We start from the raw sequence: 14,612 nt of genomic DNA, 5'->3' as shown, positions 1-14,612 counted from the left end.
TCTCTGGGTTTGTTTCATTGCTCTCTCTCGTCTCTCCGTGAGCGTATCTCACCTCCTGTTCTTGCTCTCTCTCTCTCTCTCTCTCTCCCTGCAGCCGAAGACCCCCTGGCGCTCCTCACCGGCCCACCATAATCCGCCCTGCCGAGCCCTCCCTGCTAGACTAGACTACCCAGTAGAACCAGCCAGGCTCACCTGTGTGTGTGTGAGACTATGTGTGTACTGAGGCCAGAGGGGAGGGCTAGAGAGCAGGGGAGGAGGAGGGGGCCCCTATACAGTATCTATGCACATTGATATATGCTATTTCAACCAGACTTATCTAATGTAGTCGACTCAAACTGTTCTCTGATATAAGCTGCTAACCCTCCCTTAGTCTCCTACACATGTGGGCTCTCTCTGGTCTCCACATTCTAAAGAAGCAAAGGAACCATAACCACTTGAATCAGAAGAGATATAATTACACTGTTTTGGATATTGTACCATATGTATCAAAAGATTCATAAAGACTTAATCGCTCACCTTTGACCAGCAGGGTGCAGTCACGGCATCAGATGTGGATGGTTACATGGAAGTGACATGCCCCTAAGTGACCTATTTTCTGTGGTAACAGAATTGTTAATTTCCTCTCTGAAAATGTGGACTGCAGCATAGTCCACAACCTTTCTAAACGTAAAAGGCTACCCTCCCTCCATCTTTAGATGTGTCCTCACCTCGTGCTCTACACCCTACACCTCTGTGTAATATACACAGACATCCTGTTCATTGTTTTGTGGTTTTTCTAACTTGATTTCATACTGGAAAATAGTCATTGTTATTACGACTACGGTGGTGTTGATGATTACTTTCTTCTTGTTATTTTATTTGAGTGACTTGCCTGTTTTAATGCCCCTTGTATGTAGCTTTAAAACCAGTCTCAAATCACAGCAAAAGGAGGCATAAAAAGACAATTTAGCAGTGCAGGGCTACATATGAGGCTGAGAGCAGCCTTATAAAATATGCCCGTTATTATTGGAATGTCCTGCCACCGTTGAGAAAATGTCATCTAGATTGACCACTTGAAGCACTCCTTAAGTATAGAATTATCCCAGGACTTTAAGTCAACCTCACTGAGGCCTTAACCAACCTTCATTCAAAGTCCCATTCAGGACAAGGACAGGTTAAGGGGAGAGTACAGTAGGTTCTCCTGCAGGGGAGGGGGGGGGGGGGGTTAGAGCTGTAGAGACGGCAGTTTAGGACCGAAACTTCTTCCTGTCACAATTCAATGTTCATTTGTCTTTATGGACGAGAGACCCTCCCGGTGTCTTGGAAACACCGTTGTACATAGCTGATGGACAGTCTCAGTACAGACACAGAGATGGTGATGTCTCCAGTTTTAAAAAGAATGGATGGAGAATGATGTTTAATGGTGTTCATTGAAAACCAAACATTTTAATGTGTAGTAATCGTTATACTAATTGAAGCACTAACACACAGCCGTTATATTGACTTGGCTTGGGATGTAGGGAAACGTTGAGATTTGTGATCTCCAGATCACATTAATTCATTATTTATAACCCTGGGCATTTGTCATGTATCGTTTTGATAGAAATAATGTCAGCTGTATACTGCACCTGCAGCCTACTACTCCCCCTATGGAAGACTGAACGTCTTTCTGCTAGTGAGTTCCACTACAGGGTTCTAGTTGCAATAACTGTTGCCACGGGGAGGGTTTAAATAGGAGTGAAGCTGGGATTCTGTACTGATGAATATCATTTGATTCCTCTGATGGTAATTTGATCATTGATTTTGGGGGTGGGATGGGGAGGAGTTTGGAGGGTGAGTGACAAATGGACTACATTGATGTTTTGATTTGGTGATAAATATTGAGGGTGAGCAGGGGGTGGGAGTTCAACTTTTGTTGCTCTTTCTGGTGTACATACACATCCTGCCTGGAGAACCTGTCCAAACTATATAGAGCTCAGTCCAATACCTTGTACCCCTTACAGAAATCCATTATATGAGTAAATGTGGTACAGGTAGAGGGTGAATTTGGTAGGAACTGTCTAAAACCATATTTTCTGGGCAGAATGTGCTTTTCTTCCCATACATTTCCCATCAGGTCTGTCTACAGTGACCGTGCTGCTAGTGGGTGTCTGACTCTGATCTCAGCTAACTCCAAGTAAAGCCTCTGGGAAATGGAGTCTATCCATGCTCCAAAAGGTTTCAATCTCTTGACCAAGTATAGAACCCCTACTAGGAAGAGATTTGGCCTTACATTTATGCTGTCACTCTCTGATGTTGAAGAGTCTTAAGGGAATCGAAAACGTCCTGTTCTTATGAAAGTGTCCCTGTTCACTGATGGTACCGGTCACTGTAGCCTGTCCCCTACACCCCATCTCCTGATCTGTAAAGTGTAAGATGTTGGTGACTGCCTTTCTCCATAATGGATGTCGTCGTCCCCCACTCACTCATGCTCTGCATCTTTCATATTGTGGGTGGGGGGAACTGACCTGCATCAATCTTTCTATAGTTTTTGCAAAGCCTTGTCAAGTGCCTCTAGTAATTTCCTGGATTTGAATAAACAAATGAACCCATTTGGAACATGAGCGCTAATAAAGAGGTGTTGTGTACAATAAAGAGACTGGTGGTTGGTGTCTCCTTGTGTGGTCCCCCTTCTCTCGCCTCTCTCATTGGTTGTCCTCACTCATGGTTCTCTCTCCTGGTATGCCTTCCTCTCTTCTCCCCCCTCCTTCACTGTGGATGTTGCTATGGTGTTTCTGTGCTAACGGGCTGCCTGCCTTTTGATTTGAGATGAAAGTTGTGAAGGACAAGAATTCCTGGAATAATAACTTATTCATTCTTCTTTCTTCCTGATGTTTCTCTGAATGCAAGGTGCACATACTCTACAACTCAATACTCTGCTGTAGTGTTAGTAAGAATAGTGGTGGTGGGTTGTAGAAGGCCTTGGTGTACAAGTATACTGTTTTTCAATTAAATGTTCAAGTTTATGGACTAATCAACTTGATTTGATTTGTCTCTTGCTGCCCATAATAGATCACATTGCCTGTAGAAAACAGGAAGCTATGGTAATAGGAGGAATCATCAGCTAAAGAAAGCAGGAAGAAGTAGAAAATGTGATGGACACAAACTCAATTATAGGAAATTAATGTTCTTGGGTCTTCCCTTTACAAAAAACTATTCTCAAAAGGTCTCTTGTGAGTTGTTAGACCCCTCACAATCACCAAACTGTATTACGTATCAAAAATACTTGAATGGGAGAGAGTTATTAATGTTGGTCTGTCATTATGATTGTCCCTAAACAGGCGGCCTGCTCCTGCTCGTCGTAACCAGTGGTGACCTTGCCCCAAAGCAGGATAGGATTGGAGATGCACTGTCCACATACCAGCAAGAGAACCAGACCTGCGAAGAATTTCTAAACTTTGAGCACATTAACCTTAAATATTCTCCAAAGAATAGGTTTCAGAGCTGATTAAACTCTAAAAGCCATAACTTAGTTTATAACATGAAATACAAGAGGCAGCTTTTTCAATGGCAACTGTCAAACGTACTAGTTTTACAATAACTGACGGCATTTCAGGAAAATCGGACTCCTTTTAAGTTTTTTTTCATAAAGTGAAATGAAATCTCATTGCATAAGCTGTAATAAAATACTCGCCACGTGGTAAAGAAGACAACTTTACCCTCACTCACCATCTCATTAAAACTGTTAAAGGCCCAGTGCAGTCAAAAGTGTGATATCTCTATGCTTTATATATCCTTCCACACTATGAGGTTGAAATTATACTGTGACAATTATGATAATGTCCTTTTAGTGTAAGGGTGGTTTGAAAAACGCCTGAAATTTCAGCCTGTTTTGGTGGGAGGGAGTTTTAGCCTGCCTGTTGTCGTCACCAGGCTGTATATTAGTTAATCCACCAGTAAGAAAGAGACTTCCAAACCTTTCTGCCAATAACAGCTAGTTTTCCCCTCCCCGCTCAGACCACTCCCAGACAGTCCTAGCAACATTCTTGGTTGACAAATTGCTCTTTGCTAAGAAGCTATTTTTGTTTTATTTACATTTTTTAAACTGAAAACAATCACAGTAAGGTACTTCATTGTTACCCAGAAATGATTTGATTTTGAGATAAAAACAGCTGCATTGGGCCTTTAACAGCTGGCACCTACCCAGACTGTCCTGGAAGTGTGGGGGATGTATTCTGAAATTTCCAACCCCTCCAGGGGTTTTAGCGAGCTGTAGCCTGGCTGAATTCTGACACCATTCTCAGTACGGGTTCAGCTTCTGTTCACTATTTCCATACTAAACAAACATTGAGAAAATGAAATTATTTTTGTACTCATAAAATTGTTTGACTGCTCATGTGCCAAATAATGAAATCCAGTGATTGTTTGTGTTAGCTATCTCCTGGGGCACAACCTCTCCTCTTGGTTTTATGTACAGTGCAGTTTTAAAATATGGGCATTTCTCAACAGATTTGTGTCTGAATTACTATTGAACAAGTTTGTAGAACACTCCTATAAAAATGATTGAAGTCTAGAAGTTTGGTTTATTTAGATGATTGTAAATACATTGTGTGTAGGTGGAACTGTAGATATGATTATTTGAGATCTCACTCATACTGCATTGTGTTCGATGCTACAGTTAATCATTTGACGTGTCAGTTGGGGAACACCACATGGGATGATGACAGCCATTAATATTATATGGTAGTGTATTGGGAGGGCCCCAAAAACCAAACAGTAAGTTGACTATTTGAAGGGATCAGGTGAAGGATGCTAGGAACAGTTCAATTAATCAGGTAGTGCTGGGTACTCCACTGCTGAGTGAGCACAGAAGCATACAAAGCTTTTAACAGCGAGCGTCATGTCATGTTCAGAAGAGAACTTCAATCCATGTATATTCCAGTTCCAGTGGATGCCTTACGCAAGGGTCAGTCGGTAGAGAATTGTGCTTGCAACACCAAGGGCCATAGGTTCGAATCCTGCTGGGACCACTTATATGTGAAATGTATGCACGGATGACTGTAAATCACTTTGAATAAAAGCCTCTTCTATATGCTGTATGTTATTATTATACAGTTTATTTATACTGTAGTAAGGGTAATTGTATGAAGAAGGGCAAATGCCGGTAATGTGATTATAATGTAGTACAGTGTCAATAATAGATCCAACTGATGTCAACTGCAGAACTTTGTGATATGCCTTTAATCCAGTGCTGTTTTATGGTAGCCAATAAGATTGCCTTATTTTCTTTCGCTGCACACTTTTGACACTCAAACTTGCACTACTGTACCTGTAATTGAAAGCAATGGATCATTGAGATTTTATAAATACAATCTTTTTTTCAAATGAATGATTGTATCTTGTTTTGTGGTGTTGGAGGTGTATATAACAACTATGCTTGTGGTTGACTTTGCAACATTCTCCTGGCAGGAATACTTTTTTGAATGTCTCAACTCTTTGGCTTTGTCTCACCAGATCTCTGTCAAACACTATACATTACAATAAAAATGTAATATCTGTAATTCAATAAAACCATCCCATGAGAACAGTCATTGTTGCATGTAAGATTTCTTTCACTTGCCTCGTAATTACCAGACTGATAACCACTGCAGCTTTTAATGTAAGCTTGCGGGATCAGAGCTTTGCGAGGCTACTCTTTCTCCAGAATTAATTTATTTCACAGAATGTTTTTTTTGTGTGTTTATTTTGCTGTAGTTGTGTTATAACCATGTCATTAAATAAATTATATTTGTAAAGTCACTCTTAAGATCCCATGTTAAAAACATACAACCACATGATCTATTGCATTGATATCTTGTTTGATAGATTGACACTAAATTGTCAAAACATCATTATACAGTGTTTATGACTCACATACAAACATGCACTTTTCTGCCACTCAAAAGCTGAATCAAGCTCATCACACACAAACATCACTAAATCCTTACTAACAGTCCCTCATTTACCACACATCACTGTTGTCAATAGTCTATCTCTCTTCTTCAATCTCTGAGACCATTACTTTACAGTAGGTTCCTGTTAGTCCCAACACCCTTCTATGGCATCTTTGCGGAAGATACCACTGGGAAGGGGGTGGTGGAAGATACCACCGGGAAGGGTGTGGGGGTGGTGGAAGATACCACTGGGAAGGATGTGGGGGTGGTGGAAGATACCACCGGGAAGGGTGTGGGGGTGGTGGAAGATACCATTGGGCCGTGTGTGGGTCTGCTGGAAGATATCACTGGGCATGATGTGGGGGTGGTGGAAGATACCACTGGGAAGGGTGTGAGTCTGCTGGAAGATACCACTGAGAATGGTATGGGGATTGTGGAAGATACCACTGGGAAGAGTGTGGGGGTGGTGGAAGATACCACTGGACACTAGGGTTTGCAGACCCTCTTGTCGTCGAAGAGGCGTCGGAGGGTGTAGACCTGTGTGACGGCCACGGTCAGGATGACCAGGAGGCTCATGGAGGACCAGAAGGAGACCCTCCACAGGTTGTCCTCCAGTAGGTAGCGGTCCCGGGCCTCAAAGGCCCTCAGCATGGTCTGAAGCTGGCGGCTCCGCTCCAGGTGCCTGTGCACTGAGTCCATGGTCTCCTACAGGGAGAGACAGTGAGTAAGGTGGGAGAGGATAAGAGAGAACATGTGACAAAAAAGGGGATGTGTAAAAATAGAGTGATAGAAAGACACCAGTCCCAGTGGCTGAGCGTTTGGGTGTTCCTCCTGTCCTTCTCACCCTGATGTCTTCCAGTTTGTACTCCACCATGCTCTCTGGCTCGGCCATGTCAGCCCACTCTTCGTCGCCCCAGGCGTTCCCAGGCTGGCCCTCAACAATCACCTCGAAGAACACCATCTTCTCAGAAAGCTTACTGAAGCTGTTGTCAAAACACAGCCGGTAGTCTCCGTCCTCTGTAGGCTCCACCCTGGGAGACAGACCAATGAGGAAGAACAACATGATGTCAGAGAGGGTCAGAGCAAGTCAGACAGTATTCAGACTGTCATATAGAATAGTGTAGAACTTTACTGTCTGTAAGCCAGAGGATGGAAAGGTGTCTTTTGCATCACCTTACAAAAACTTTGAATCACAAACCATTGAGCATGGTGAGACCTTCATACCACTCCAGAGAAGTTAGAGGAGGTCAGGGTTGTGTTAGTAGGTTTTGCCCACTCACGTGTGGATGCCGTCAGATGTCCTGAACTCAGAGGCCAGCTTGTATCCGCTGGGGGAGATCAGGGTGAAGCCCACATCCAGGCCTGCACCTGCAATCACCTGGAACAGGAGGGAATGTATTAAATGATATTATAATCCAACTCAAAGTGTTCCTATGAGAATATCCAGTGTTACAGACAGACACTAAAGACAGACTGAAATCCACCACGTCTACACACACACACGTCTTCACTTCCATACATACTGTAGACACATGAACACTGTGGTGGTGGTATAGTCAGTGTTGTAGTGGTGCCTGGAGAAGTGATTTTACACTCATTTTGCCCATTTCCAAAATGGCCCGGCCGACGACGGAAAAGTGCCCTGTGTAAAAAATTGAATGACAAACAGTGACATACACTCTGAATGGCCTAAAATTATAAATCCCATAATGGTCTTTCACAGTCAGGCCAACCCAAGCTGTACCGTGCAAATCAGAAATTCAGTCAAGTTTTTACATTTTTTTTGCTTTCAAAGTCACACTTAACAGAACAACTGGTCTGGGATAAATAAATAAATACATTTTTTGAATGTAGTTACCTTTTAATTGAAGTGCACAAGCACCTAGTACTGTTGTTTGGTTAGCTGTGTTTCTGTAGCAGATGATATGGAGTTTGCAAAACAAATTACCACTGGATTGATGCAGATAATAATGATATCATTCTGCCAGGTAAGCATAGACTACTTTGTAGCTAGTTAACATTTCATTGATACGGATTTTGGGAAAGCCTTTCCATCTATGCATTGTTATATTTTTCCTGATCCTTAATTGTTTGAAACCTGGATGTTTTACTTCATATGAGTCATGTTTTTCTTTGCTTCAAAGTAGCCTAAAGCCAAAATCCCACCATAGAAACGTAGAGGCAATTCCTTTAGAAAGACTTCCTCATATGCGTTCTCCTGTTCTATTGGTTTTCTATAAATTGTCTGTCATTGTCTGGCAGCCAAAGGCATGATCCTAGTCATATTAACAACCCATGATAGCTGTTGCATCTTTAGATCTCCCTTATTTCTACATTTCTAACAGATGTTTCCATCTCTGTCCACGAAATCGCTTTTTAGAACAGTGTTTTCATTCAAATGTCATTTTGGAACATTTGTGCATAGGTCTACCTCATAATAGTTTATCAACATTTTAAGCTAAAAATTCTGATCTGTTCCATCAGCCTTATTAACTGATATGGCGTATACCTCCACTACACTACTTTGATATGCTTTGTGGGGATTAAGAAGTGAGTATACGCAATGCCAACTGAAAAATAAGTGTGTATACAGTGTATACCTGCATATACCTTCCACTACAACAAGGATATAGTATTTTTCCAAGTATTTGCACAGCTCATGGTTCATCCGGTCATTCGCAGTCTCAGATTGTCATATTCAAACTCTACAACACAGTAGATATGAGTTAAAATAGATCCACCAGGTCAGGACCAACCTACAGTAACTTCAGTTAAAGCTACAATCCAACAGCAAGGAGAGGCTAGCCAGTACACCCACTCCCCAGCACCTGTCTGTTTATGTCAAAGTAACACCACTCTCAGGCAGCAGAAACATAAGGAGGGAAACACAGCATGTTAGGCCATATAAACTAGGCCTTAGGCATGAGTCATTACCATTGCCAGTGTGGTGTCATTGTCTTGGTTGAGAGAGGGTAACAGACGGACAGACAGACAGGCAGAGACAGCCAGGCAGACAGACACACACCACAGACTGCTGTATAAAACGTCTCAATCCCCACAGTCCTTCAGCTTGCTCTCTCAAGCTGTCATCTCTCTCAGCCCTGTGCATCTCAGCTGTTGCTTTGTGGATACCACAGTAAGCCTGCCAGGCTCCACACAGACTACACACACACACACACACACACACACACACACACACACACACACACACACACACACACACACACACACACACACACACACACACACACACACACACACACACACACGTCCACAGTAATGTGTCACGGCTTGGCGGGTTGGGTGGCGAGGAACATGACATCCTATCACAGTCATGTGTCTGCCAGAGGGCCTTGGTACAGTGTGAGGATTGGGAACAGGGGTTTCCAGTATATAGAGTAGCCATTGATACCGTAGCATGATGAGCATCACTTCAACTTTAATCTATGAAGGGCTTAACCTGTAGTGGTTTACACTTTTATACTAGTCAACTGACTAACTCTGCAACCGTGTCTTCTAAATTACTAAAATGCTATATATAAATTGTAACAAGGGATGGCTCATCTTCATATTTAATATGCATTTTGCAGCAAAGCGCATGACTACTAACACACCAAGTAGGCCTACACTTGGTGGTAAGCGCTCTCCTTCTCTTTACATGTCTAGAGGAGAAGAAGAAGCCACAGGCCTACTACAGCTACTATGGCTCAGAGGTTAGTTAGAGTGTCTGGCCTCATGCTGACACAGTGGATCCCTTTGTAAACACTTCCCTGCCTTGACCCTTCATGCCAATGCCAGCAGCTATTCAAGCTGGCTTTGTCTTATAGACTCCACCTGTATGGAAGGAAGATGCCTTATCTTATTATTTGCATCTGAGCAAAGTCCTTTGGCTGTAACAATAAAGCATCCAGTAACTGACTGACAAATACAACTTATAACATTGTTATAATAGAGGCATGAAATTGCACCACACACACACACACACACACACACACACACACACAGAGAGAGAGAGAGAGAGAGAGAGAGAGAGAGAGAGAGCGAGAGAGAGAGAGAGAATGACACATAGAATGTCAGCTGTGTTTTCAATACCACAGAAAACTAAATTGTCCAAGCCTGCTACCTGGTATTCTACTTCCAGGCTTCCGTTCTTCGTAGCTGTTTGGTAGAAACATTCTGTTCTACCCGCAGGGAGTTGAAACGTGAATTCAGTATCTTGGCTTTGTCCCAAGCCTAAAGTGATGTCCACAGATACAACGAAACAAGACAGCAAATAGAGTCTTACAGCAGCGCTCAGATCAAACATGGAACCCATTTGTAGCCTAGAAGCGACCTTGGACTTCAGTAAAAGTTACAATCACTGTTGACTCATCGGCAGCCATGAATGCTTGTTCTTGTAGTCTAGTAGCCTACTTCGCTTCACTCATACCGCATTGTATACGTACATTTTCCATAGACTGTCAGCGACCACGAGTTGTAGGCTATTTATTGCTTGTGATCAAAGTTAGTCATAGCAGAAATCAAGTCGCCTACTTCACCGAACAACTAGCTTCAGATCAGTTCTGACCACTGTGTGCGCAACTGAAAGTGAGTCGATTTTATGGCATCTCACCCAACAAGATAACCTATTATATCGAAGTTAGACTAGACCACTGGAAGAAAAAAATCTCACCCTGTAGCCCTATCTTTTACAATAACTTCTACAAAGTAGCGCGTATGATTGACTGGAAGGGTGTGCAATACCAATGTATAGCAGTGGTGTGAAGTACTTTTAAGTAAAAATACTTTAAAGGACTACTTAAGACGTTTTTTTTGCATCTGTACTTTACTTTACTATTTATATTTTTAACAACTTTTAGATTTACTTTACTACATTCCTAAAGAAAATAATGTACGTTTTACTCCATACATTTTCCCTGACACCTAAAAGTGGTCTAATTTACACTCTTATCAAGAGAACATGCCTGGGTATCCCTACTGCCTCTGAGCTGGCGGACTCACTAAACACACGCTTCGTTTGTAAATTATGTCTGAGTGTTGGAGCATGCCCCTGGCTATCCGTACATTTAAAAAAACAAGAAAATGATGCCGCATGATTTGCTTAATATAAGGATTTTGAAATTATTTATACTTTTACTTTTGATACTCAAGTAGTATTTTACTGGGAAACTTTCACTTTTACTTGAGTCATTATCTATTAAGGTATTTTTTACTTTGACTCAAGTATGACAATTTGGTACTTTTTCCACCACTAGGGTTATGTCAGTAACCTCCGGTAGCCGCTAGATTAAGCTTGTAACAAACAGAGATGAATGGTTTATCTTTTGAATGGTTTAAGTTACAAAATATTATTGCTCTGCAATTTCACCGTATTTTGGCCAGGTGTGACGCTACCGTCCCACGTACCCTACCTCTTGACGCTAGGGGTCAGAATTTTTTTTTCTTCTTAAAATATCGTTCCCAAGGTAAACGGATATTTTCTCTGGCCCAGATCGTAGAATATGCATATAATTTACAGATTAGGATAGAAAACACTCCAAAGTTTCCAAAACTGTCAAAATATTGTTTGTGAGTATAACACAACGTATTCTGCAGACGAAAACCTGAGAAAATATAACCCGGAAGTGATATTTTTATTTTTTTAACTGTGTTTCCTGGCCCGTCTTTCTTCCATTTAAAGGGGTATCAACCAGATTCCTTTTCCAATGGCTTCCTCAGGCTGTGACCAGGCTTTAGACATAGTTTCAGGCTTTTATTTTGAAAAATGAGCGAGATGTTTCATAAGTAGTCAGGTGTCCTCCGAATAGTTCCTGCGCGCGCGAGAGGAGCTCTCCATTTTCCGTTTGTCTCTTAAAGAATAGGTTATGGTCCGGTTGAAATATTATCGATTACGTTTGTTAAAAACAACCTGAGGATTGATTATAAAAAACATTTGACATGTTTCTACGACCATTACGGATACTTTTTGGAATTTGTCGAACAGAACATGGCTTTGGTTTTCTCAACATAATGCGCAACCGTTTTTTTGTGATAAAAGTAATATTTATCGAACAAAAGGAACATTTGTTGTGTAACTGGGAGTCTCGTGAGTGGAAACATCCGAAGATGATCAAAGGTAAGCGATTAATTTTATTGCTTTTCTGACTTTCATGACCAAGCTAACCAAGCTAATATAAGGCTAGCTGTTGTAGCATTGAAAGCTACACTCACAAAAGCTTGGATTTCTTTCGCTGTAAAGTATATTTTCAAAATCTGACCCGATAGGTGGATTAACAACAAGCTAAACTGTGTTTTGATATATTTCACTTGTGATTGCATGATTATAAATATTTTTAGTAATATCTTTTAATCTGATACGTTTGGAAATTTTCATATTCCTTTCAGGACCGGAACGTGGCTGTAGTTTTCTCAACATAACGCGCAACCCAAATGGCGTTTTTTTGTTATAAAAGTAATATTTATCGAACAAAAAGAACATTTATTGTGTAACTGGGAGTCTCGTGAGTGTAAACATCCAAAGATTATCTAAGGTAAGCGATTCATTTTATTGCTTTTCTGACTTTTGTGACCATGCTAATTTGGGGCTAGCTGTTGTAGCATTGAAAGCTACACTCACAAAAGCTTGGATTTCTTTCGCTGTAAAATATATTTTCCAAATCTGACACGATAGGTGGATTAACAACAAGCTAAACTGTGTTTTGGTATATTTCACTTGTGATTGCATGATTATAAATATTTTTTGTAATATTTTTGCATTTGGCGCCCTGCAATTCTAGCGGTTGTTTAGGAAAGTGATCCCGTAAAAGGGATCCTTGGCGCAGAGAAGTTAACAGGTGTGCCTTGTTAAAAGTGAATTTGTGGAATTTATTCCCTTCTTAATGTGTTTGAGCCAGTCAGTTGTGCACTCCGGTACCGCTTGCCGTGCGGTAGCAGAGAGAACAGTCCATGTCTGTCTCCGTGTCTGGAGTTTTTGACAATGTTTAAGGCCTTCCTCTGATACCGCCTGGTATAGAGGTCCTGGAGGGCAGGAAGCTTGGCCCCCAGTGATGTACTGGGCCGTACAAAATACTCTTTGTAGTGTCTTGAGGTCGGAGGCCGAGCAGTTGCCATACCAGACAATGATGCAACCAGTCAGGATGCTCTCAATGGTGCAGCTGTAGAACCTTTTGACGATCTTTTCAGTCTCCTGAGTGGAATAGGCTTTGTCGTGCCCTCTTCACGACTGTCTTAGTGTGTTTGGACCATGATAGTTTGTTGGTGATGTTGACACCAAGGAACTTGAAGTTCTCAACCTGCTCCACTGCAGCTCTATCGATGAGAATGGGGGTGTGCTCATTCCTCATTTTCCTGCAGTCCACAATCATCTGCTTTGTCTTGATCACGTTGAGGGAGAAGTTGTTGTCCTGGCACCACACGGCCAGGTCTCTGACCTCCTCCCTATAGACTGTCTCATCGTTGTTGGTGATCAGGCCTACCACTGTTGTGTCATCGGCAAACTTGATGATGGTGTTGGAGTCGTGCCTGGCCATGCCGTCATGAGTGAACAGGGAGTACAGGAAGGGACTGAGCACGCACCCCTGAGGGGCCCCCGTGTTGAGGATCAGCGTGGCGGATGTGTTGTTACCTACCCTTACCACCTGGGGGCGGCTCGTCAGGAAGTCCAGGATCCAGTTGCAGAGGGAGGGGTTCAGTCCCAGGGTCCTTAGCTTAGTGATGAGCTTTGAGGGCACTATGGTGTTGAACGCTGAGCTGTAGTCAATGAATAGCATTCTCACATAGGTGTTCCTTTTGTCCAGGTGGGAAAGGGCAGTGTTGAGTGCAATAGAGATTGTATCATCTGTGGATCTGTTGGGGCGGTATGTAAATTGGAGTGGGTCTAGGGTTGCTGGGATGATGGTGTTGATGTGAGCCATGACCAGCCTTTCAAAGCACTTCACTGCTCCAGACGTGATCGCTACGGGTCAGTAGTCATTTAGGCAGGTTACCTTAGTGTTCTTGGGCACAGGGACTATGGTGGTCTGCTTGAAACATGTTGGTATTACAGACTCAGTCAGGGACAGGATGAAAATATCACACTTGCCAGTCGGTCAGCGCATGCTCGGTGTACACATACTGGTAATCCGTCTGGCCCTGCGGCCTTGTGAATGTTGACCTGTTTTAAGGTCTTACTCACATTGGGTATGGAGAGTGTGATCACACAGTCGTCCAGAACAGCTGATGCTCTCATGCATGCTTCAGTGTTACTTGCCTCGAAGCGAGCACAGAAGTAATTTAGCTTGTCTGGTAGGCTTGTGTCACTGGGCAGCTCACGGCTGTGCTTCCCTTTGTAGTCTGTAATAGTTACTTTAAGACAATCCGTAAAATGTCAAGAACTTTGAAAGTTTCTTCAAGTGCAGTCACAAAAACCATCAAGCACAATGATGAAACTGGCTTTCATGAGGACCCCCACAGGAGAGGAAGACCCAGAGTTACCTCTGCTGCAGAGGATAAGTTCATTAGAGTTACCGGCCTCAGAAATCTGCAATTAACTGCACCTCAGATTGCAGTCCAAATAAATGCTTCACAGAGTTCAAGTAACAGACACATCTCAACATCAACTGTTAAGAGGAGACTGCGTGAATCAGGCTTTAATGGTCGAATTGCTACAAAGAAAAAGGACATATATAAAAAGAAGTGCCTTGCTTGGGCCAAGAAACATTCGCAATGGACATTAGACCGGTG

General features: G+C 42.4%; 2 protein-coding genes across 11 annotated transcripts in view; one reads left to right on the top strand and one right to left on the bottom strand.

Moving 5' to 3' along the window:
* Positions 1-5,549, top strand: part of LOC139574532 (dynamin-2) — a 39,685-nt gene extending 34,136 nt beyond the window's left edge. For 9 of the 10 annotated variants that reach the window (XM_071399207.1, XM_071399214.1, XM_071399275.1 and 6 more), the window contains one exon: positions 95-2,617. In XM_071399207.1, the coding sequence (XP_071255308.1) occupies positions 95-164 (70 nt within the window). In that variant the 3' untranslated portion in view covers positions 165-2,617. Of the gene's footprint in view, positions 1-94; positions 2,618-3,299 lie in introns of those variants that run through there. The other variant, XM_071399285.1, reaches the window with a different exon arrangement.
* Positions 4,960-10,600, bottom strand: LOC139574592 (transmembrane emp24 domain-containing protein 1-like). Its single transcript, XM_071399325.1, has 4 exons — positions 10,015-10,600; positions 7,172-7,269; positions 6,736-6,922; positions 4,960-6,596 (listed from the first exon to the last, which is right to left on the bottom strand). Exons 1-4 carry the CDS (start codon positions 10,204-10,206, stop codon positions 6,378-6,380), a joined length of 696 nt encoding a protein of 231 aa, XP_071255426.1. The 5' UTR covers positions 10,207-10,600; the 3' UTR covers positions 4,960-6,377.
* Between the last annotated feature and the right edge of the window lie 4,012 nt (positions 10,601-14,612).

The sequence above is a fragment of the Salvelinus alpinus genome, chromosome 1 (genome assembly GCF_045679555.1).
Source record: "Salvelinus alpinus chromosome 1, SLU_Salpinus.1, whole genome shotgun sequence".
Taxonomy (NCBI): Eukaryota; Metazoa; Chordata; class Actinopteri; order Salmoniformes; family Salmonidae; genus Salvelinus; species Salvelinus alpinus.
Note: the sequence above shows the minus strand (reverse complement) of the source record. Positions and strands in the feature narration are given on the sequence as shown.

Bases quoted from the DNA above. Each gene is read 5' to 3' on its own strand.
- LOC139574592 (XM_071399325.1), bottom strand. From the start codon at position 10,206: ATGGGTTCCATGTTTGATCTGAGCGCTGCTGTAAGACTCTATTTGCTG. The intron at 6,923-7,171 runs GTGAGTGGGCAA...TCTGTCTCCCAG, and splicing joins ACATCTGACGGCATCCACAC to GGTGGAGCCTACAGAGGACG. The intron at 6,597-6,735 runs GTGAGAAGGACA...CTCTCCCTGTAG, and splicing joins ACAAACTGGAAGACATCAGG to GAGACCATGGACTCAGTGCA.